Source organism: Barbus barbus (assembly GCF_936440315.1).
Source record: "Barbus barbus genome assembly, chromosome: 26".
Taxonomy (NCBI): domain Eukaryota; kingdom Metazoa; phylum Chordata; class Actinopteri; order Cypriniformes; family Cyprinidae; genus Barbus; species Barbus barbus.
This window is the reverse complement of record NC_136754.1, coordinates 21,149,031-21,173,944: the sequence shown is the minus strand read 5'-3', so window position 1 is coordinate 21,173,944 and position 24,914 is coordinate 21,149,031. Positions and strand designations below refer to the sequence as shown.

General features: G+C 39.2%; 1 protein-coding gene across 7 annotated transcripts in view; it reads right to left on the bottom strand.

Moving 5' to 3' along the window:
* Positions 1-3,724: 3,724 nt before the first annotated feature.
* LOC306846377 (CMP-N-acetylneuraminate-beta-1,4-galactoside alpha-2,3-sialyltransferase-like) overlaps positions 3,725-24,914 on the bottom strand; it is a 62,289-nt gene continuing 41,099 nt past the window's right edge. For all 7 annotated transcript variants that reach the window (XM_079379712.1, XM_079379711.1, XM_079379714.1 and 4 more), the window contains 3 exons: positions 14,770-14,916; positions 7,835-7,981; positions 3,725-4,786 (listed from right to left, as the gene is read on the bottom strand). In XM_079379712.1, coding sequence (XP_079235838.1) covers positions 4,697-4,786; positions 7,835-7,981; positions 14,770-14,916 — 384 coding nt within the window. In that variant the 3' untranslated portion in view covers positions 3,725-4,696. The remainder of the gene's footprint in view (positions 4,787-7,834; positions 7,982-14,769; positions 14,917-24,914) is intronic.

Here is a 24,914-nt window from a genome sequence, read left to right as displayed (position 1 = left end):
TTGCTTTTGACTAGTTTTTCCTATTTCCCATATGTCTTAAAAGTGTTGGTTCAGAAAAAAAGAAAAAATAATTGACTTGCCCTCATGTCATTCCACACCTGTATGTCCATCTTTCCGCTGTAGAACACAAAAGGAGATGTAAGGAATAATATTATTCCTCATTTTCCCTTAAAATGAAAATACAATAGGGAGGACACTACCAAAAGATTTTTAAAAAAGCATCATAAAAGCTCCGCAATTGCAGTCTACATGACTCTATATGTCATCTATTCTGAAGTAAAACAATAGCTAAAAGATTGCGCATTATCAGCTTGATTCACAGCAACTGCTGCTATAACCCATTTTTTGTCCAAGTCTCTAACACAACACTGAGATGGAACAAGGATTTTCTCCAGAAGCTCTTTATTTTTTGTTTTCAGTACTAAGCTTTAAAAACAAGCCTGTGGGTTAGATAGCGCTGTACATGTCCTGGTTGACTTGTGATCTGGCTGCGGTTTTGACAGCAGGTCATTCTGAGTGCAGTTGCTTCAGGATGCTCTGTTGAGTCCTAGACATCTACTTCCCCCCCTGGAAAATGCCAATTCATCATCATAGGAAGGTTTACTCTAAATAATACAGTGATTAATCACTTCTGTTTAGGCTCTGCATCACAGCAGTAATCAATCAGTAGGCTATAAATATATTCAGAGAACAATTATATACCAGTATACATATCAGCATAGTCACACAATTTTTTCCTTACAATATTCTGTTCAAATTTTTTATTCAAGTATTAAAATGTCTTGCAGTTCATTAATGAAAAAAAAGATTTTCCAAACAAGTGAAAAATCTGAGATTGATGTTAAGAAGTCACTTATGTTCAAGATTCCAACAATATTGCGAAATATTATAATTTAAAATAACTCATTGTAATCTTTCCAATATGCAGATTTGCTGATCAAGAAACATTAATTATCATTATCTAAAACAGTTGTGAAACTGAAATACATCTTTTCAGGATTCTTTGATGAACAAGGTTCAAAAGAAGAGTTTTATTTGAAACAGAAATCTGTTGTAACATTACAAATGTCTTCAACGTAACTTTTGATCAATTTAATATGCCCTTGCTGAATAAACTTATTTACTTATTGATTTTTACTGACTTTTGAATGATAGTGTAATATATCTTTACATATTTAGACTAAATAATAATAATAATAAAAATCAGTTTAAGAATTTTTTTCTTTGGCACAAATTCAAAACTATTATCTGTGAATAATGTCATCCATCCATTTTCCAAACCGCTTGCACTATGTAGGGTCACAATTATGCTGGAACCCATCCCAGTGCCTTTGGGGAAACACCCTGGGTGGATGGCCAGTTCATCACAGGGAAAACACACAGACACAAACACACACTCGCTTACATCGACCAGCAATTTTAGTGTTGAATAATGTTTTGTGTCAATGATATTTGCTATAATGGATAAAGGTCAGTTTTTGAAAGAGAAATGCAATAAGTTGTTCTTGATTTATTATGATTGAGATTTATTGTAAGGCACAAGAAAACCTTAAAATACTCCTAGATTTGATTTGCGTAATATTGAAATGAACAACTGTTTATTGAGAAAGAACCACATATCTTTAGTTTCTGATTCAAAATATACTTTTCACCGTCTTTGAAAATGGCAGAAAAAGATAAAGATTAGACACATGATCTGAAAATTCAATTTAGGGCCAAACTGCCCAACACATTTATTTTATTACAACTGAAGGATATTTTTTTTATATAATAATATAATATAATATTAATACTTTTGTCCTTCTAACTCCAAACTATCATTATAATAATGCTGATTGGTGGTATAATGCACAGTATAAATGCACCTTTCTATGAGAACTCTTTCAAAATGTGTTTCGGGCTGTCAGGATGATGACTGCTCCCTGCTGTGGGATCTTGATGATCCGAGTACCAGATGTAGTGAACATCTATGCTGTGCAGTTTTGTAGTTTATTTTGATAAACTCTGATGGTTTGTGCAATGGTATATTTCCAGGACTCTACCCATGTTGCAGCTTTTCTCTGAAAGCTCACAGCTCGAACAAAACCCCCCATGAACAAGTACTCCTTAAAATGGCATGTACTGCCAAAAAAAAAAAAAAAAAAGTACCAAAACTCATAACTTAAAAATAGTCCTTGGTGTATTGGTCTCAAACTGCTGCCTTTGGAAAGTAAAGAGGCAGAATTAAGGAAATCAGGATGGCAGTTTACCATAATGTCAACTGATTTGGAGGTCTGTCTGAATAGTTACTAGGGATGCACCAATCCAATACCAGGATCCGATCACATTGATACAATTTTTTTTGTCAGACACGATATGGATGACATAGGAACAATGTAAACAGAAACTGTGCATTGCCCATCGTTGTTAAATTACATTAAATTACAAAAAAAGGATGGGTATTTAAGTCATTAAATTTAAGTTCACTAAAAAGGACAGAATTACTTACTCCTCTTCGTCCCGAGTGGGACATAAGGCATCAACAGTTTCCACTTAGCTCGATCATTTGCAGCATGCAAAAACGGTCAGTTAAACAGTAAAAACCTTGTCTTAGATGTTCCAAGGTCATGCATAATCTGTATATAAAACGTCTGTTTTCGTTTAAAAGGACTGTACGTATTTTGCTTATCGTGGTTTCTTAATGTTGTAATTCTTGCACAAATGAAGACAAAAACGTAAAATTTTCTGGTTGTCATACACTCATTAAGTTACGATTTTCATATGCTCAAGCAGAACATTAATGTTATCTTGTGCTTTAGCAAGGTATCTCTGGCTAAAACTAGCTAAAGTTAAAGTTAGTGAGTCCATGCTAACGTACAAACCTAAATAGCGAACTGTTCTCGCGTCTTGTACCGTGTAGGTCAAAAATACATAAATGCAGGTCTACATTTCAGTGCCTCTCCATATTAAACTGGTTAAATGTACATTAATTTAATCGTACCCTGAGATACATGAACAGTGTTGATCCTGCATGTTGTCAGCCGCGATTGTGATGACTGACAGTAATATGAGACTTCTCCCGCTTGCATTGTGATCTGTAAACATTCGCTTACCCACCGTATTTATTTTTAAATATAAATCGCTCCATGGAATATTCTTACCGATAGATCAATTGCGATTCATATATGAATAGATTTTTACGTGCACCCCTCGTTTTCTCTTCCTTTTCTCTAAAGCAGCACAACATGGCTTCGCTCCATGTTCCCGGGGGCGGGGTTTATTTGGGTTCGTGACGTAACGAATCCTGGAAGCAGCTCTTTGTAGTCCATACGAGCCGTTTTTGTAGGCATTAAACTGCCAGAATTTTAAAAGACTTTTTTAAAATTTAAAAAAAAAAAGATATCTCCATTTGTATTTAACCTTTAGCGCCACAACTTTGCAGAAATGGTTTATGCTCAAACATCAACATTAACCGCTAACTAATGTTAAAAAAAAGTTAAAATCGCAATCAACTTTTAGTCATGAAATGTCAAATGTCATTATCCCTTTAGCATTATTGATTACAACAGTCAGAACGGTAAAACCCTGTCCCAGATGTCCCAATGTTCCCATTATTATGCACAATATGTATATAAAATGCTTTTTGTTGTTGTTGTTGAAAAGGACTGTATTTAGCAGAAATTAGCATTTTCTAAATGTTGTGGTTCGTGCTACTGGATTTTTTATTTATTTTTTAATTTTTTTTAAATGGCATTTATTTGAAATTTGAGTTAAATGTAACACTGTAAAAGTCTTTACTGCCACTTTTGATCAATTTAATGCATCCTTGCTGAATAAGATTAATTATAAGATTAAAAATAATAATAATAATAATTCCAAATCTTTGAACAGTAGCATAGAATATGTATTTTTTGTGTGTGTTTCCTGCTTATTCATAATGAAGTAGCATGTATTTAGCAAGTTTCAACAATTCAGGTATCAGAATTATATTGGAAAAATATCGGTGGTATCGGTGCACCCCTAATAGGTACTCAGTTTCCCCACCAAAAGCAAATTGTGGTATTAATAATCAATTTTGGAAAGGGAGCTTTCCAAAACAATAAAAGGCCTTCATCTGTGCACCAAAATAAATAACTTAAAGAGATTGAGCTCCTTTCTTTGACAAAAGAAGCTATAACATAATAAGCTCACATTCAGGAGATAAAGAGCCTCCTGTGCTCAGAATTAGGACTGAATCAAAGACCTGCCCCTGCTCTTACTCACACTAGAACAGGATATGCACTGATTGCCCTGGACGGAGAATCACGTGTGAAGGCAGAACCCCAGGGGCCGTAGCAGTTCATTAAAATGCACTGTAAAAATCTTTGATATTTACACCATTAATACATTCAGGCGGGAGAGGCATCTCCTCCAAAAGAGGTACATTTGGCACAATCAGTTAATGTTGCGACTCGTTCCTTAAGAGCTGTGTTTGTTGGTCACCTCAAAGTCTCTGATATCTTCCATCTGTACTTGAACAAGGATTGTCTCCTGAGATATTCAAGAAACCTTCAACGTCCCCCTCAGAGGAAGCCTGTCGGTTAGAAGGCACATGTGCATCTTAACTGAGCCATCGCTCCCACCTCTGAAATCTCACTCCTCCGTGTTGTCTGGTCCAGGGTTTCCCAGGACTCTGCTTTTTTTGAGTCCTCCTAGAAAGGCACCCACCATGGGAAGTTCAAATCCCATTGGTTAAGTCTGTGATAATGTTGGCCTTCACCAACTTGCGGAGAAACTCCTTTTCTTTTGAGATGTTGTGAGTCCATGACTGTGGGGGAGACAGAACAGAAGACTGTCATTTCCTACTGAATGTGGTCAACTTTCATGCATTTACAGCACAGACTCTCCATGACAATCTACCCTTTTATTCTGATTAGACCAAGAATGTTAGTCTTGGAAGCAGACATTTTTGCCTATCAGCATTAAATTTGGTGAAAACTGGACAAGCAGCATCCATTAAGATATGCAGGGGCATATGAGACATTTTAGATAAAAGATTGTGCAAGTGATTGTTCAGTAATCACATGTTATTATCTCTGCATATTTGCAACTGTGTGCTGCTGATGGATATCCAATATGAGACTGACAGACATAACTGATCTTTTATCATCTTTTATCAGCAGATTGCATGAAAAGGTACAAATAATTTCTTTGCACATGACGTCATTGCTGTGGTGTGAAATGCAGCTGGATAGCAGGAAGTGATTTTTCTATAGAGGAATCGCTGGCAGAAATTCAAAATGCCTATGATAGGCATTGTTTATGGATGCTCAAATTGGTCAAGCTGAGAAACCACAAGGAGCTTTTATCGTGTATGAAAATACATGATATATACCCTGTACACACAGTAAGGTTTCAGTAGTGACATATATCTTGCATCCCTCATATAAATGTGGGAATCACTTTCGAAACAGCTTGTTTGCAATCAGAGCTAGTTGCTTGTATCCACCGCCTCAATGGAAGGCAGGTAACAAGTTCATAACATAAGAATCCCATCCAACATATGTTTTGATTTTCTGTTTCTAGCTTTCTCTTGTAATAGTGTCTTAACCAGTGCAGCATGGACCGTCTCATCCTTTCTGCTTTACACTTCCTGCTCTCCATCTGAATTTCATATTTCATGCGTCATCAGAATCACGTGGTATAAATTAGCCACTAATTTGCCAAAATGTAAAATAGTGCGTTGAATGTGCTCATAAAGTGGTATAATTAATTGGATATTAATACTTATATGGTCTTTTTCTTTTGCCTTTTTTAACGCTGGAACGTGGTTAAAATGGCAGAGACTGTGGATCAGGTGACAAAACAAAAGCCCAATTTGAAAGTGACTATAGCTGATGTAAGTAAATTAATTGTTCCTATAATACTGTGAACTCTTTAAGTCAAGTCAAGTCAAGTCACCTTCATTTATATAGCGCTTTATACAATACAGATTGTCAAAGCAGCTTTACAGGGATCAAGAGCGTTAAATAGGAACTCTTTAGTTAGAAAACCGCACGACAATGACCTAAAACCATTTACCCTGCTTAGGGTGACGGATAGTTTAAATACATCTTGAGAAATTAATGTTGTGGATTAAAGATTTGAAAAGATAATGCTCAGGGTGTCTTGTGTCACCATTGCTGGTGCCCTGGAAACATTTTATATGGATAATTGCTGTAAAGTTGCATTTAAATCTTCCATTCAAAAATGGTCAGTACATTTTATTTTATTTTATATTTTATTTTATTTGTGGTAGTGGAGGTCAGTATCTATCATGATAAGAAAACAAAAAAAACAATTAACTCTTAAGTCCACAGCACCTCATATCTACTACAGTCTTTTATTACAATAACAGATCTCTGAGTCACAGGAGAGGGATTGAGTGTGTTCTGGGATCAAAGAACTGGAGCTGTATTGACTCCTGTGAAAACCATCCTCTCCAGTTTTCTTTTAATATCCTATTGTTCTTCAACATGATTTTCAGAAACAGAACGCCACAGCAGAGGACCTACGGGCCTGGTATTGCTGGATGAAACCAGAGCTTTGGGTTCCTGTGAGAGGCTCTCGGTCCGAATGGGTGGACCCACAACATCCCTGACAGGATGATCTGGGCCTGCTGGGGCCGGGATACTAAGCCAAAAGCATCTCGTCAGAGTCTCTGGGCTGTCTGCTTCAGCCTGGTCAGCCCTTGTGAAGGACCACATACACAAAAAAACCCAGCAGAACCAAGAGTAAAGTTTCACTCTCCATAAGAGAGAAAAGGGCACAGGCCAAAATGAATGCTGGGTTAAGAGCCTCCTTAGGCCAAACTGCCTCAGGGAGAGAGGGTCTGAAACAATCTTTTCCTTATGCCTCTCTAGTTAGAGAAATAGCTCTCTGCATTTGGGATCCATAAGACGTTTTAATATTTTTGAAAGAAATCTTTTGAAAGAAAGTACAAAAGAACATTTACTTGAAAATGAAATCTCTTCTAACATTAGTTGTGCAATTTAATACATCTTTGCTGAATTTTTTTTTTTATTTTCATTAAAAAAAATACTGACCCCAAACTTTTGAACGGTAATGTATATAATTGTTTCTGAATATATTTAGCATAAAATGCTAAATTACTCAGAGAGACATTAGAAAGGTCTCTAAAAAAATCTCTCACAGGATTTTGAAGTACTTTCATGTAAATGTTACATTTTCCCCAACAAGGTGGTGAAACAAGCTATTACTCTAATCCTGGCATTACCACTGAAAGCCATAAAGTCAATCTAGTGTTGGAATGAATCCCTTGCATCACAGGACCTGTCAAAACCTAGAAAGACAAATACCCTCTACTGTTATAGTATGTCACTATACAAGGCCAACAGTTTAAATCCCATTTGTTCAAGACTAAATCACATAGTCCAGAAGTCTTAAATCATCAGAACGCAACCAGCAGGAAGGGAGTGAGTTCTGCATGAATGGTACGTGACTGTGATTTGACAAGGATGGGTGCCAGAGCAGTCAGGAGCTTACTATGCGGTAACAGCTCTGTTTTATGAGTGTGCTTTTACAGCCATGGCAAATGTGGGCAGAAAGTAATTTATAAAACACAACAACAAAGTTATCTTCATATGGACTTATCTGAGGTAATTAAAAAAAAAAAGTAGCAAGTAACCCAGGACATTCTGTTAATGACATCACCATTGTTCCATAAAGTGAACAGATAAACAAACACAGATAAAACGACAGGCTGAGGTACTGTACAAAATATTTTGTCTATGCATTAAAACACCTACTCCTAAAAAACTTACACTTTAGAAGTTAATTTGACAATGTGTCAATTAAAGAAACATAGAACTGTTACCTCTTTTATGGCAGACATTTTGACCGTTTCGTAGTAGTGCAAGGGTGCATGAGGGGTGTTCATATCATAGCCAAATCCAGCAACGGCCACCTCATCGCAGTTATGAAGGGCCATCGTTATGGCGACGGTGCCCAACGTTGGAATGTTCTATGGAAATAAGCACAAATTTATCATCTGTCAGATTATAAAATAAAGCAACATTTTACCAACAGGCTCTTAACATGCAAGCTTTTCTCTGGTGAAGATTGAGCTGCACTGATCCATAGACTTACCCTAAACCACACTACAGTATCTTGTGCTTGTTTTGTAAATCATAATGACCGAATATTCATGCAAATCTTATGTTAGACCTGATAATAGACAAGAAAATACAGTTTATTGCTTGTTTAATAGTGCGTAAAATGCTAACATGCCATAAACTCTATACAGTATTTAACATTCAAATCTACAGAGTTACAGCAAATGAAATTATTTTAATATTTAAGTTGTGAGTTGCAGTCTAAATTGAATGGACTGTGTTATACAATAATAGAATCCCATCACAAACCCATGCTGTATTTGCTTTAAGCTTTATCATGCAAAAACATTCATTTCGACCACTGTAATCAGATTGATGAATGAATGGCTCTTGTGAGATGGCATATATACACACACAAAGTGATAAAAAATAATGACTATATTAATAAAACATGCTTATATATATATATATATATAAATACATACATACATACATATATACATACATACATACACACACACACATATATACATATATACACATATATACATACATACACACACACACACACACACACACACACAGGGTATGAAAAAGCGTTGGCCTGATTTTTTATTTTTTTGCATGTTTGTCACACTTTAATGTTTCAGATCATCAAACAAATTTAAATAATAATCAAAGATAACACAAGTAAACACAACATGCAGTTTTTGAATGAAGTTTTTTTATTATGAAGGGAAAACAAAATCCAAACCCACATGGCCCTGTGTGAAAAAGTGCTTGCCCCCTAAACCTAATAACTGGTTAGGCCACCCTTAGCAGCAACAACTGCAATCAAGCATTTGCGATAACTTACAATGAGTCTGTTACAGCGCTGTGGAGGAATTTTGGCCCACTCATCTTGGCAGAATTGTTGTAATTCAGCCACATTGGAGGGTTTTCGAGCATGAACCGCCTTTTTAAGGTCATGCCACAGCATCTCAATAGGATTCAGGTCAGGACTTTGACTAGGCCACTCCAAAGTCTTCATTTTGTTTTTCTTCAGCCATTCAGAGGTGGATTTGCTGGTGTGTTTTGGATCATTGTCCTGCTGCAGAACCCAAGTTCGCTTCAGCTTGAGGTCACGAACAGATGGCCAGACATTGTCCTTCAGGATTTTTTGGTAGACAGCTGAATTCATGGTTCCATTTATCACAGCAAGTCTCTTTCTTATGGTGGAGTCATGAACACTGACCTTAACTGAGGCAAGTGAGGCCTTAAGTTCTTTAGATATTGTTGTGGGGTCTTTTGTGACCTCTTGGATGAGTCGTAGCTGCGCTCTTGGGGTAATTTTGGTCGGCCGGCCACTCCCAAACACTTTTTCACACAGGGCCATGTGGGTTTGGATTTTGTTTACCTTCATAAAAAAAAAACCTTCACTTAAAAACTGCATGTTGTGTTTACTTGTGTTATCTTTGATTAATATTTAAATTTGTTTGATGATCTGAAACATTAAAGTGTGACAAACATGCAAAAAAATTTAATAATCAGGAAGGGGGCCAACACTTTTTCACACCACTGTATATATGTATATATATATATATATATATATAATAAATGCCTAAATAAGTAAATAAATATTATATATATAGCCTTGCAAAATTATTCATACCCCTTCATTTTTTTCCATGTTTCATTATGTTGCTGTCTTATGTTAAACTGCTTTAAAATTACTTTTTTCCACATTAATCTACACTCCATACAGCATATTGACAAAGCAAAAACTGAATTGTCACAACTTTGTAAATGTATTAAAAATAAAAAACTGAAATAAGTACATTGCATACCCTTAACTAAATGTTTAGCTGAAGAACCTTTACAGTCTCAAGTCTTTTTTGTTTGATGCAACAAGCTTTGCTCATCAGCATTTGGCAATTATCTGCCATTCTTCTCCTCACCTCTTCACGTCTCAAGCTCTGTCAGCTTGGGTAGGGGCTGGCAGACATTTTCAGGTTTCTCCAGAAATATCTGATTGGGTTTAATCCCAGGCTGTGGCTGGGCCACTCAAGGACATTCACAGAGTTGTCTATAAGCCACTCTTGTTGTGTGCTAGGGTCATTGTCCTGTTGGAAGGTAAACCTTCTGCCCAGTCTGAGGTTCTGAATACTTTTGACTAGGTTTTCTTTAAGGCTATCTCAATGTTTTGGTTCATTGAGCTTTTCTTCTACTCTGACAAGTCCCTGTCACTGAAAAACAGCCCCACAGCATGAGGCTGCTACCAGCACACTTTACTTTTGGGATGGTACTCTGCAGGTGATGAGCAGAGCTGGTTTCCTTCAAACATGATGTTTGGAATTGAGGTTCATTAGACCAGAGAATCTTTTTTCTCAGAGTCTGAGGGTCCTTTAGGTGCTTTGTTGCATATTCAAAGTGTGTTTTCATGCGTCTTCTCTGAAGAGAGGATTGAGACTTGCCATAAAGCCCAGATCGGTGGAGTGTAGCGGTGATGTTTGTCCTCCTGTAGATTTCTCCCATCTCCACATACGGTCATGGAGCTCAACTAGAGTGACCATCAGGTTCTTGGTCCCCACTCTTACCAAAGCCCTTCTCCATCAATTGCTCAGTTTGGCCAGGAGGCCAACTCTGGGAAGAGTCCTGGTTGTTTCACACTTCTTCCATTAAGTGTAACAGAGACTACAAGCTTCTGTAACCCTTCAATGAAGCAAATTTTTTTTCTGAACTCTTCCCCAGATGTGTGGCTTGACACAAACCTGATTCTGAGCTCTACAGGTAGTTCTTTTGACATCAGGGCTCGGTTTTTGCTCTCATGTGCATTATCGATTGTTAGACCTTTTATTAAGTGTGTGCCTTTCCAAATCATACCCATTCAATTGAATTTGCCACAGGTAAACTTCACTCTAAGTGTAGTAACATCTACAAGCAATATGAATGCTCCTGAGAAAAAATTCAGCTGTCCCATATAAGGGTATGAATACTTATGCAATGGGATCATTTAAGTTTTTCATTTTTAATCAATTTGCAAAGATGTTAAAAATCAGTTTTTTTGGTTTGTTTGTTTTTTTGCTTTACCATTTTGCTGTATGGAGTGTAGATTAATGTGGGGACAAAAGCAATTTAAAGCAGTTCAACATAAGGCAGCAACATAAAGCGTGAAAAAAACAACGAAGGGGTATGAATACTTTTGCAAGGCTATATATAGACAATATATTTGACAAAAAGTTAAATATGCAGTTAAAATCAATTGAGTGACATGATTCTGTAAAAATTAAAATGTAAAAATCTTAAGCATGTCATTAATGTCAGCATGAGTAAAACCACACAAATGAAGCATAAAAAACTATGCTTGCTGTGCTATATTTGAATCTATTTAACATCGCTGTCTGTGGTTTGCTCTGGTCCAGCTCTTCCTCGAGGTTGATATGGCATTGTGCCTGAAGGAGTTCTGGCTTAGTTCTACTCTGCAATTGTTAACTCATCTTGAGCTGCGTGTGATTAACAATTTGCTTAAACAGACCCCCACCCCTGACGCACCAATTTCAGGAGGCAGACCTTCACTTCCTCATCTCCCTGGAGGAGTCAACCATTCTAAATCATTAGCTTGCAGTGGCCTGGGGTCTGATTCATTCACTCACTCACACACACACACACACACACACACACACACACACACACACACACACACTAGTATTAAGATTGTGTCAGTGTATGCAGCCTTAAGCAGGTGGGTGTTTGGAGTGCTCAAAGGAGTAGGCTGTCAAAATGTATCCCACCTTGATCAATACCGTATGGGACAGCTTCCCTCCTGAGCTGCCCCCCTACCTACACAAACCTTAGGGGCCTGAGCTCTGCTCCACATGCACTGCACATGTTCCACCATTCAGAGGAGGTCTGAGTTGTCAGGAGGTGGCCAAGCTCCCACACAGACCCTTGTCTGTACTTATGCCATGATGGGATGGCTGAGAGCTTCATCAAGCTATGATGCTAGTGGCATTTATCTACTTTCTCAAGTCCAATTTCCTGAGACTGAAAGGAAAGCGTGTTGTTTATGAGCTCCAAGTAAACGAGTACTCTTTGCTGTAGCCTATGTTTGAGGTTTGAGGCATCTCACACAGTTCTTTTATGACAGTGCTGATTCCCAGTCTGCCCTGTAGGCATAGGCGGATTAACCATATGGGCAATTGGGCAAGTGCCAAGGGGCACCACGTCCAGTGGGGGCACCACGCGGAATTTTTTTTTCGCCTGTTACTTTCTCTTTTCCGCGCAGCTTTTAGCGGGTGGGACTGCAAGCGTTATTAATAAAGGAATGTGAATGAATGAGACAGTAATGTGCAGGATATTTTTGATAAAAAAGACAGACAGTATTAAAAACTCAAAGCCGCGAAATGGAACTAATCCGCTTCTGACTGGATGTTTTCTTCAGGTGAGGTCCGAGTGGAACACAGACAAGCATGGTAGCCTAATCTTCGGTGGTGCGCCTAAAACGGTCAAACTAAAAATTGTATTGTCATTAGGCAAATAACACCTGAAACAACTAAATCTTTATTCACACATAATAACCAAAAAACTAATAATAAATAAATATTATATTTTTTATTTTTATGGCCTCCTTTGGCCTTGATAAAACCTTGCATTCTTGCGGGCATCATTTTTATGCACTTTTCCACAGTCTCTGTTGTTACTGACTTCCAAATAGTTTCTACAGAGTTTCTAAAGACTTGCTTTTGATTAAACTTTTGTGCAATCTATCTTCAAATCCATTCAATCCCAACAATAATTATATTTTAGCATTAGAAACATACTGTGACTAAAGATCTTACACATACTGGTGGATTAACTATTACAGAAACATAAAACAACTTTGGTAATCACCAATACACCAATACTTAGTTTAGGGCAGCTGTGGCACAACCCTAGCATTGGGTGGTGGCCTAATAAATTTGTTAAGCGCTGTATAAGTAATTGTAAACAAGACATGCACTCATTGTTGCATTTCTGAAAACACCCTTTTTACACAAGTGAGTAAAACATTAGAAAATGATTTTGTGAATTAATATAAATGAATGAAAAATGAGCACTTTCTTTTTTTGGATTAAAGTGATTAACAGATTGGATTATTAAGCCTGCAACAATTGGATTCACTAGTTATAAAATGTTTCAATTTGCTGCATACAGTTCAGATTTATATCTCATCTTAGAACAGATTACACCTGTAAGAGGTGGCATCACAAGTCATTAATAATGTTTATAGTATTATATAAATTATATAATAATATAATAATCATAATAATAAAGACTGTAAAATAAAGACTGTAAAAAGTGGTAACTTGATTCTGTAAGGATTTTTGAATCCCCCCAAAAAAGATAAATTTTAATATATAAATTTTTTGTGGCGAGTGGGAGGGGGGCATTCTAGGTGTCATTGCCCAGGGGCACCAAAGAGTCAATGTGTTTGCAAATGGGGTGGGGGGTTTCCAAGTGTGGCTACAATATTTAGCATGTAGAATTTAGCATGTCAAATTATATACGATTCTTTCCCACCAAATTAATTTCCATGAACTTTCCAGTTGTTTGTGATTACCAGATAATGATTTTTTATTATTATTTTATTTCAAATTCAGGCAGATTTGCAAATGAATCAGTTTCAATGAAAGAACAACAACAACAACAAAAACTCTTGAGTGTGAATTTAAATTATGGAAAGTTCAAATTCATTGAAATTTAACACAGGTAATGGGAAATTAAGTGCTCTTCTATCCTCGTTGAGAAAAAATGTATTACATTTATTAAATATGTTGAAGCTGAATGCTTCTATTGTCCCCATTTGTAAGTCACTTCGGATTAAAGCGTCTGCTAAATGACTAAATGTAAATGGAAATATATAAACTAATACATTTCTATAGGTGGCATCTCAAGAATTATCTGTTAGTATTACAGGTTTATAAAGCATTGCAAAGTTCTTAGAATTTCAATTAATTTTCATTCTTAAATTCAAATAGCAATTCTGCATCCATTGGCTACATCAATTTAAATTAAACTCAAATTCAGGAACTGAATTGAATTTAAAAAGGCATTCTTAATTTAATTCTGAATGGAACACTATCCTGATCACTATAGATTGAGCAACTTTTACTGTAGTTATATCTAGCAAATAAAATAAAAAATAATATATTTCACTGGCCATTCAAGATATTCCCCTGACAACAGCCGAAGATACTGGAATGGGCTCCAGCATCTCCACAACACATACAAGTGATCTGGAAAATTTATGGAATGACAGAAAATACAACTTATGTTTAATGGCCTTTGTTATGCAGTTTTTTTTTTAAAACATAAGCAGCATTATTTTGAGAACTTATTACTGTTTAAAGCATTTAACAAGGTGGATAAAAAGGTTTTGAAACACAGCTTTGTCCGACAAAATACAAGGCATAAACCCTCCTCACCCATTGGATTAGTCAAGCTACCTTTGACCTATGGTGATCTTTATGGTAATTACAGACTAATTGAGGAAACACATGTCTAAGGCTTCCTGTGACCCCTATTAACATAAGGTTGACTAAAGGCATTGCCTGCCATTTTGGTTCAATAAACTGGGTAGTAGAACAGTTATTCTCGAAGAGTTACCAATTCTAGAAACTTCATAATAACTTAAACAATGCTATGAAAAGTACTAAAATTCAACAAGCATATTGCTTACCCCTTTACCCATGAGGCCATTGTTCTGTGGAAGGCCAATAAACTGGAAGGCAGCCTCTTGTATGAAGTAGGGGTTGAGGATCCGTATCTCTGAGGGTTGCCGGGGCACAAAGTGTGCTACAGACTTCCAGAAGCCCTCTGTTCCTTGCTAAAGAAAGAAAAAAAAAATCATCAGAGGGAGGCATTATGATATGGACAAATGGACTCTGCACATCCAAGATTGAAATTTTTTATATCATCTTACAGCAGATGTGAAGAAATCATCTCTTCCATAATCATGAGTTCAGACCCAATACCTATAATGTGCCATCACTGCATACTGATGGCGGTAGTATAGACGGCTTTCATTAAAAGTGAAGCCGGCCGTCCAGGTTGGACAACCCCAAAGGAAGTGGACAAATGAAATCCTGACCTTCACGAGCTTTTGAGGGCCCAGCTTCTCCCATAACAATTACTCTGGAGACCTACAGAGTGCCATAGCTCAGCAATTATTCAATCTGTGACCTGGCACTGAGATCATCAAGTATTAGCGTCCCGACTAGACAAGCTCTGCGAAGCCACGGCAGCACTGCTGGCAAACAGCCAGCCGGGTCATCAGACTTAATGGGAGTCACCTGTTCAAATAAGCAGACTGTGCCTTTGATATAGCCCAACAATAGGAGCGACTATTGAGCCAGGCGAACAGCTTTGAAGCAGTTTTCGAGGGCTCCCCGCGCCCACAACAAGCCATGGCAAGAAAACATCATCTCTTTTGTCAACAGTAGGGTTTTGCAGAACAGAAGCAGAAGTTCTGTGATATGCTGCAACCACAAGCAGGTGTAAACAGGGAAAAACTTGACAACAATATTAAAAAAAAAAAATAATAATCACAGATTCTGGAGCATATGTACCCAACCACAGAGACACAGTATCCAGCGTAGTGTGAGGAATATACTGGCTACATGTTGCCAAACTGAAGTATGCCTTTTTCCAGAGCATAACAGGATTTAAAACAGAGTGTGAGTAAACACATGGGAAACGCGTTGGCATCCGAAGCCAGTAGTGTTTGGTATAAGAGTGATAGGTTGTTTGAAGAAGAAATAAAACAGGAAGTCCCTGATTGATTCTTTTAAAATCACTTAGCACAAGTAAGGATGTCTCTGTAAGCTTCAACATTCCTTTCAGTGCATTGGGCTGAGATGGTAAGATCATTTCCTTCTCGAAGGATAGGTTTAATATTGTACAGGAGTTACTCTTGTGACTTACATAACAGAGTTGCTATGAAAAACAAAACAAGAACATTCCTGGCTAGACTGTAAATAATGACATTAAAATTCAATCTTTCATCAAAATCATTGAGTGTCTACAGAAGCTTAGGTTCAGCTTACTTTAAATCCTTTCAAACAACACAGAATGTTGTATTGATTTGTTTGTCTATTCATTCATTATTCATATATTCATGAGGTATTAAGCACTAAAGGCTGCTAGCACTAATAGTCTCGCAGAGGCGTGTTGAGGACTGTGACTTTTATAAGCAGTTATTAAACGTCCCAGGCAAACACTCTTGTGTTCAGTGGGACAGTAAAACGCTAAATGTTTACTGGACATACAGTGGCTTGAAGATAAACAGTTAGCCGATTAAACGACTGCTGCTGTCACTGCTAAATTTCAAATAAATCTTCTAAACACATATCACAAGACTTCTACATTTCACATAGATGTAGCAATAATAATAAATGCATAAAAGAAAAATAGAAATATAACAACTAAATATAAAAGTACAGTTATTTATATTTCCATACTCGCATATATCTGTACAGTTGGAAACAGTACTGGAAATGTCAATTAAAAATACAAAGAGCACAGTGACATATCTAAGCATCTGAACAAGCCCAACCTAAGAGTTAGTCTGGTGACAGACTAGTTAAACAAGGTAAATAATAGTAGTACTTAAGTGAATGTCCTAACTAAGACTGTGAACATTTCTATAAACCAGGTATAGCATATATACGTATATATATATTATTTTATTTTAGAAAGAAATCAATATGATTTATTTAGCAAGAACGCATTAAATTGATTAGTGACAGTAAATGTATTTATAATTTCACAGAAGAATTCTATAAAAGTTTCTGTCAAAATGTAAATGTACCTAATTGGTCAAAAACTTTCAAGAATAAAAGAAGATTAATATTATGTATTTTTTGTTATAATTGTCAGACTTTTTTATTTCGAAGACAGAGAAGTGACAAAAAATTCACTTATAAAATTTGCCTGTCTAGATTTTCTTATTGACAACTGTTTTCGAAACACTGCACCAGCCTGATTCTGGTTTGCATTACAATTCCACCAAAGTTAGATAAGGTCATTCTAAACATAGCTCTATTGTTGACATCTTCTACATTGGTTCCGCCTGGCTTTACTCCAGACCTCCTCTCATCGGCATTCCAGGGAATCACAGCCAGGAGTGCAGAGAAAGAAAAAGTGAGTGAGAGATATCCTGACTGATCACCTCTCAAAGCCCTCAAAACCACAAGTCGTCTGCAGTGCAGGAACTTTAACAACCGCCACACTTTTGTCAAACAGGACGGCCCCTGAAACTGATCCATCTAATAAAGCAGCAGGTGAGAGAGGCCTCTCAATTCCCGAATGCAGCTCCAGCACGCCCTTAACAAGCTTCCAGCATGGCTGCCGAGTGTTAAATCACTCCATAAAAATCACAGGCCACATCGTCGGCCTCTCTCTCCATCAGCCGCTGGAAACCAAAGGTCAGGGTGAACATTCAGCGGTGGCTGGGAAAACCTGCTTCTGACTACAGATGTGTGGTGGGAAGAATCTTACCAGGAACAATTGGGGAGATGATTCTTTATTAACAAAAAATAACCAGAAAAGCAGAGCCTAAACTAAAATTTTAGAATTTTGATGTTTAAAAACCACCCATCACGTTTTTCTAGTGGTATCTTCTGTTTTTTGTTTGTTTTGTTTTGTTTTACTAGAACTATGTTGCAATGAAATGGAAGTAGCAGCAGATAATTTCTTCCATCGTTACATATATCCGAATAAAACTGATGATGAAATTTCTTTTTTAAAAGTGTGGATGGAAGCAGATTTATATGCATTTCAGGTGCAGGTTCAAACTGACTAAATGATTGGAGAAGTCTGGTGTACATCTCCAGAAAGAAGTCTGTCATTTCACTGCAAGACTAAGAATTATAGGTCAAAACTTGAACATAAAAGAAATTAAACGTATGGATGTAACGTTCACGGTAAGATCAATAATGAAATCAACTAAATTCTCTTTTAATGCCAACTTTAAACCTGTCTTTGTCCAAAAAAATAAAATAAAAATATGGATCTTGCAATTTTTTTCTAAAAAAAAAAAAAGCCATAGAAGTTATTAGTACATAAAAGTATGTAGACTTTTGTTTTAAGTTTATGAGAATTAAACATTTTTCCAGATTGAACAGAAACTTGGAAAATACATTTAATGTTTGTCAAAACATAAAATTACATTTAGTGCTTGACAAATTTGCATTTAACAGCTCAAGTTTCAGGGAGGAATATGTAAAAGTTGATGTTATTTGCAGTGAAGTGTGAAGCGTAGTGTGAGAGGTATTTGATTTGTTTTCCTTTGACATCGGTGTAAACACTTCTGATTTCTTCCATATGTTATGCAAACGTATGGCTTATATAGCAAGTAAAGGCAACAAATATAAAAGGCAAACTTCATTATAAAGAACCTGTAAGCCAAAATGTTCATGCACAATGAGAGGATAAATCTGGCATCTTCAGGGCTCCTCTGAGTAAGCTGATATAAGCTTTAAAAGTAAAGCTAAATAAATAATAAAAAAATAAAAATAAAAAAAGTCATTTTTAGTAGTTAATTATTTAGCTTCCAAGGCAAGACTTCAAATTTTATTAAATTTTTTTTCAATTAAAAGAAAACAATTTTTGGAAAGTATCTAGATCGGGTTGTACAGGTACACAACCTAGAAATTAGATTTTCAAAAGGCAAAAGAAAAAACATTTACAAACAACTTAGATGCATTTGTATTGCTTTGATCAGGTTTATACCTGACATGGTCAGACTCGATGAGAAACGTCTTAGGTTACGTATGTAACCCCCGTTCCTCGAAGGAACGAGACGCTGCGTCAGGAGACGCTTTGGGGAATGCCTACAGCGTAACCGGCTCTGAATACCAATGAAATCTGTCCAATGGATGGGAGGGACGTCACGGGCGAGGTGACGTAATGACCAGCTGGTATAAAAGCACATGCGGTGAAACCGACATCAGCTTCTAGAATGAAGCAAGGGCTGACAGGGATGCCGGAAGTGTGGCCTTGCGACGCAGCGTCTTGTTCCTTCGAGGAACTGGGGTTACATACGTAACCTAAGACGTTCCTCTTCAGGAACTCGAGCTGCGTCAGGAGACGCTTTGGGGATTACGAGATACCCACGGCACCAGACTTCCAAATCCCTGCCCTGTGTATATCCATACGGAACACAACTAGGGCAAGAGAACGGAAAAACCTGGAGTGTCTCGTATGTCTAGGCCATAAAACCTGACAAGGTCAGGGGCGTAGACCATCCCGCATGGACAGGGACACCTGCAAGAAAGGCCTTGGAGGCCGCCACACTCCTCGTGGAATGAGCCCCATGGGCGAGGGGAGATCAGAAGACTCATAAGCCATCTGAATGCCATCCTCAATCCACCGACTGAGGGTCTGCTTGGAAGCAGGAAAACCTCTCTTAGGGGGACCAAAGCAAATAAGCAGTTGGTCCGCCTTCCTCTACAAGGCAGCTCTGTGGACGTATGCGTCCAGTGCTCGCACTGGACACATACGATTTAGCCTCAGCTGGTCAGGCTCCCGAAAGGGAGGAGGACTAAAGGCCTGCAGCATGACAGGCTGTGGTGTGACAGAAGAAACCTTGGGGACATACCCAGCACGAGGGTATAGAAAGGCTTTGGCCATGACAGGCGCAAAGTCCAAATGGGTAGGGGCCACAGAAAGGGCCTGCAAGTCCCCAACTCTCTTCAGAGAAGTGATCGCCAGAAGAAACACGGTCTTCAGGGTGAGATGGCGATCTGAGATCTCCTCAATAGGCTCGAAGGGAGGCCTACAGAGAGCGCTCAACACCACAGCCAAGTCCCAGGGGGGAACCCGGGACCGTACCGGAGGCCTTAGCCTCAGTGCACCATGGAGGAAACGTGTAACTAGGGGTTGTCTGCCCACTGTCAGTCCACCAAGAGGGGTGTGGTAAGCAGAGATTGCCGTCACATAGACCTTCAAGGTGGAGTAGACTAACCCTGCGGAGAGTCGAGTCTGCAGGAACTCCAGCACTGTACCAACTGGGCAGTTAACTGGGTCAAGCTGGTGATCTCCGCACCATGAAGTGAAGAGTCTCCACTTCAGGGCGTACGGTTTCCTCGTAGAGGGAGCTCTGGATTGGAGAATGGTCTCAGCAACCTCGGTTGGGAGACCGGCAGCTATGAGCTGTGCCCCCTCAGGGGCCACATCCACAGCTTCCACAACTCCGGGCAGGGGTGCACAATGGTGCCTCCTGCCTGTGAGAGGAGATCCCTCCTGACTGGAATCTCCCATGGAGAGCCGTCGAGGAGGGAAATCAGGTCCGAGAACCATACTCGGCCCGGCCAGAATGGGCTACTAATAGCAGCCGAAGTCCGTCCCGGCGCACTCTCTCCAGAACTCCGGGGAGCAGAGCGATCGGCGGAAAGGCGTACAGACGAAGCCTCGGCCACATCTGTACCATGGCATCCAGCCCCAACGGAGCTGGATGACGTAGAGAGTACCAGAGGGGACATTGCGCTGACTCTTGAGTGGCGAAGAGGTCCATCTGAGCCTGGCCAAACACTCTCCAGATCTGCTTCATCACCTAGGTGTGAAGCATCCATTCCCCGATAACAGCCCCTGCCTTGACAGGGTGTCTGCTCCCATATTTAGGTGCCCAGGGATGTAAACCGCTCTCAGTGAGAGGAGTTTGTCCTGGGCCCACGCAAGGATCTGGTGTGCCAACCTGTACAGGGGGCGCGACCGCAGACCTCCTTGGTGGTTGATATAAGAGACCACCGATGTGTTGTCGGTGCGAACTAGCACATGGTGACCTCTCAGGTCTGGGAGAAAGTGTTTCAGAGCCTGAAACACGGCCAGCATCTCGAGCCTGTTGATGTGCCAGGCGAGATGATGACCCCTCCACCGACCGTGGGCAGGGCGGCCAATCATGACCGCTCCCCAACCAGTGAGGGATGCGTCCGTCGCTAGCATTACGCGGCGACAAGGAGCTCCCAGAGAAGCTCCGCGGCCGCTGCCCGAGGGGAAGTAACCGCCAGGCGTGCTTCCGAGCTCGGGGAGCGGTCGCGGGATCCAGCAGGTGAGGATGGCGATAGAGACTCGCTCATCTCCGATCCCTCTGCTAGATCCCGTTGCAAACCCCACGAGCAGCGTCTCTGCTCCGCCGCAGCGGAAGCGGGACCCGCGCTGCGGGGAACGCCAATGAAAGAACCCTCTCCAGAGAAGAGGGCTTTTGGGGAGCGAAGCACACGCAGAGGAAAACCCTCGCAGTGCGGACAGTCAGCCCCCTCAAGGGCTGCCTCCGCATGCCTCGCTCCCAAGCAAAGCACACACAAGCTGTGCGTATCCTCCGCACACAAATAACGTTTGCACGGAGGAACACACAGCCTGTATTGCGCCTCACTTCTCCCATGCTGGGTTTTACAAAGCGTTTTTGACGTGACTCATAATACGGACAGACAACAATAAATAGGATTTACAAGACACAGAGCGCTTAGCTGAATGACAGAAAGCTGACGCCGGTTTCACCGCACGTGCTTTTATACCAGCTGGTCATTACGTCACCTCGCCCGTGACGTCCCTCCCATCCATTGGACAGATTTCATTGGTATTCAGAGCCGGTTACGCTGTAGGCGTTTCCCAAAGCATCTCCTGATGCAGCTCGAGTTCCTGAAGAGGAACTTACAAACCATGAGTTCCTTTCAAAAATGATTCTCAAGGAAATTTTATCTGGTCACAGAGGGGCAACAGGTTGTCAACGGACCATTCTGCAGGTGTTCACGAGGAGAGGGGGGAAAAAAAAGCCAAGGGCTCCTTTGTATTTTGTGAAAAATGTAGCTGTTCTCCTCAAAATAATCACGACCTTTTCTCTCCATCTCTCAAGATACTGCACGCACGGTTCAAGCAGAGGAAAACACAGGCTATTTTGAAAAAGTTTCCTGTTTATCTTTAAGTTTATATTTAAAAGGTCAATAAACTTGGGAGGTACACTGTTAAAGTGAAATGATCTGTTTTTATGGTGTGTGCTCTAGCCGACAGAGCTGCAATCAAAGCCCGTCTTCTAGAGGCTCAGGCACGCTGTCGGACAGATGTTGTTTCTGCTGCTCTAGTTGCCATGCTCTGAATGCCTATAAACATATCAGGCCAGATGACAAATTTGCAACTGTAGCTAGGCTGTGACATATCAACATGCAAATTTATACCACCACAGTCAGTGCTGAAGCCTGATAAGAAGTGTAAACCTGCACTGGCAAACCATTTCACCCCAGGTCCTGTATGATTCATATGAACTTCGGTTTGTATATAAAGCGCTGAAGGTTTATGAGCGCCCCAGCAACCCAAATGTGCACATTTCGTAGAGCACTCATCCAGAGCAGGTCAGGTTCATGAAATCTAAATCCCGTTGCTCTTGACCGGGTCAGGAATCCAAACTCTACAGGATACTCCGATGACACTCCTTTTGTTAGCAGGAATCTGAGCTATTTGCTCGTTTTTGTTGTTTTTTTGTCTAAGTTCTGACTTTCTTTGCCTTGAGAGCTGTGGGTTTCTGCTTTCTATACTCACTTGGGTCATCCTGTATATGGGATGTGCATCTTCACACCTCATGAAGCAGCAAACAGGACAATTGGATCAATTGACTCAATCACTCAGACTTTGGAAAAAGTTTGTTAGTAGAAGGCAAACAAAAAGCAAATAGGGTGTTTAAAGGGAAAATGTCATCCTAAATACATAGTCTCATGTTGCCAGAGCTTTAAACATGAGGAAATAAGACCTCATGGAAATCATGGCCTCATTGCTTATCAGACTGTTAAACTGATATGTAAACCAAACAAGCAAATTTTATTTTATCTTTATGTGCCATTTAGGGCTGGGTTCGACTTAAATAAGTCCCCAAATAGCATAGTAAAAAAAAAAAAAAAAAAAAAAACCTGGAAAAGAGTTGTGTTTGTAGACATCTATTTAACAAGGTTTCTCCCAAAAAAATTGGCATCTTTGATGCTACTAACCTGGCAGTAATTTTTTCACCCTTAAAATGGCTTGTTATAAACACAACTTCATTCCAGGTACAGAAAAGTAAAAAGTCAGTCAGAATACTGGTCAATAAATGGCCAGTATTCTGTGGATGGTTCATGGGTGGTTATCGGAGACTGAGACTACCCTAAGCATCAGTGGACTGGTTAAAGGATTGACCTACCATTTTTATTTTTACCTTTATATTACCTCATATGTTCAACAGAAGTGACTGTTAAGCTGATTTGGAGGATGAAAGCCTGACTGTTGGCATGTTCAGAGGCAAACATCCACATGTCCCCCTTGTCAACCTCTGGCTTGCTGCCCCACTGGGTCAAAGGGAGAGACGACACCTGCATCAAATTCTAAAAACAGACAGGTTTCTACAGAAACACCACTACAAAGGGTCTCTCAATCAAGCCACAAAGAGATCTAAAGTGCTGACTCTCAATAATCAAAAGTCAGAAAAGAAAACTGACAAATAATGAAACGTCTCACAAAACCTGTTTCAGGCTTCAAAAAGAAGGTATTATTATTTCCCTGATTATTATTCATTATGCATCATTATTCCCCTCATAATCTTCCCCTCTAGTGGGCTGTTAAATCAATGAATGAATCACTTAGAGCAGTTTTGTGAACTGGATCGACTGATTCATTGCAAAGAATGACTCGTTGATGAATCAGTCACCGCTATTTCTTTCATGAATGCCAGGTAGGGCAAATTCGAAAAACATCTGTTTCTCACACAAAGCTATCATATGGCTTCAGAAGACTAGGAATATAATAAACAAATACTAGTATTACACTCCTATGTTGCTTTTTGAAATTTTGGGCCCTCTTTCACTTCATTATATTGATCAGCTCAACTGTTTTTGAATTCCCCAGGATGAGTAAATGACAAACGAAAATTTTGGGTGAACTATACCTTTAAGGTTTCGCAAATGTACCATGAGTCACCTTTCCTGAAGTTTTCTTGAGTAAACACAAGGAACGCTCTCCACAGGCACCCACAGGGATAAAGTCACGCAGGAGTTGCATTTGGGCATACAAATAAAGCTACTACAGACTAAACCACAAAATATAACAGGCAACCGTTATACAACAGGCAATCCTGTGCAACACGCTAACACATGGAAAGTACCTTCAATAAATGCCATCAGCAGGAGCCTGAAGGAATGTCTGATAAGTGACACACTCTTGCCTCACTCTTACCATGTAAGGTTGAAATAATAAGGGATTAAGGCACATGGGAGAAGGAAGTGATGGGTAAATACATTCAGACAGAAGCCAGAGGATTACCTAGTCAATGGTATTCTGAATGAAAATAATTATCGTGGGAGCCACATGCTCCTCAGCGACCTCCAGGACTTGTTAATTAAGTATGCTCTTATCACACATGACGGCTGGCCCACTGCCTATTTTAAAATAAGGTTCCTGCATATGTTTTTACATTAGTGACCTCTGAGGAATTAATCCATTTTGAATAACTCAAATAGGTGAAATCAAGAGAAACGTGTGACGGGTTTCTGAAGTAGCCTGAAATTTTCACAAAAGAGTTGTGCTAAGTGGTTCGTGTAAAAGGAATGTTATAGATTCTTGAACTTCTAGAACTTGTCACAAAAATCAAGATTAGGAGGAAAAGAAATATTGAAAGCATTTTTGTAGACCAACCTGGAAGTTAGCATCAACCTAATTCCTGCAACAAAATACGCAACAGGATTTTTACAATGGGTTTTGGATTATTTATAAAAAGCTAAGCGTAGACTATACACTACTCCACATGACTTCAATGTCCCCAATATTAAGCCTTCAACAACTCTTTCAGTCTTTATTAAAAAAAAATAC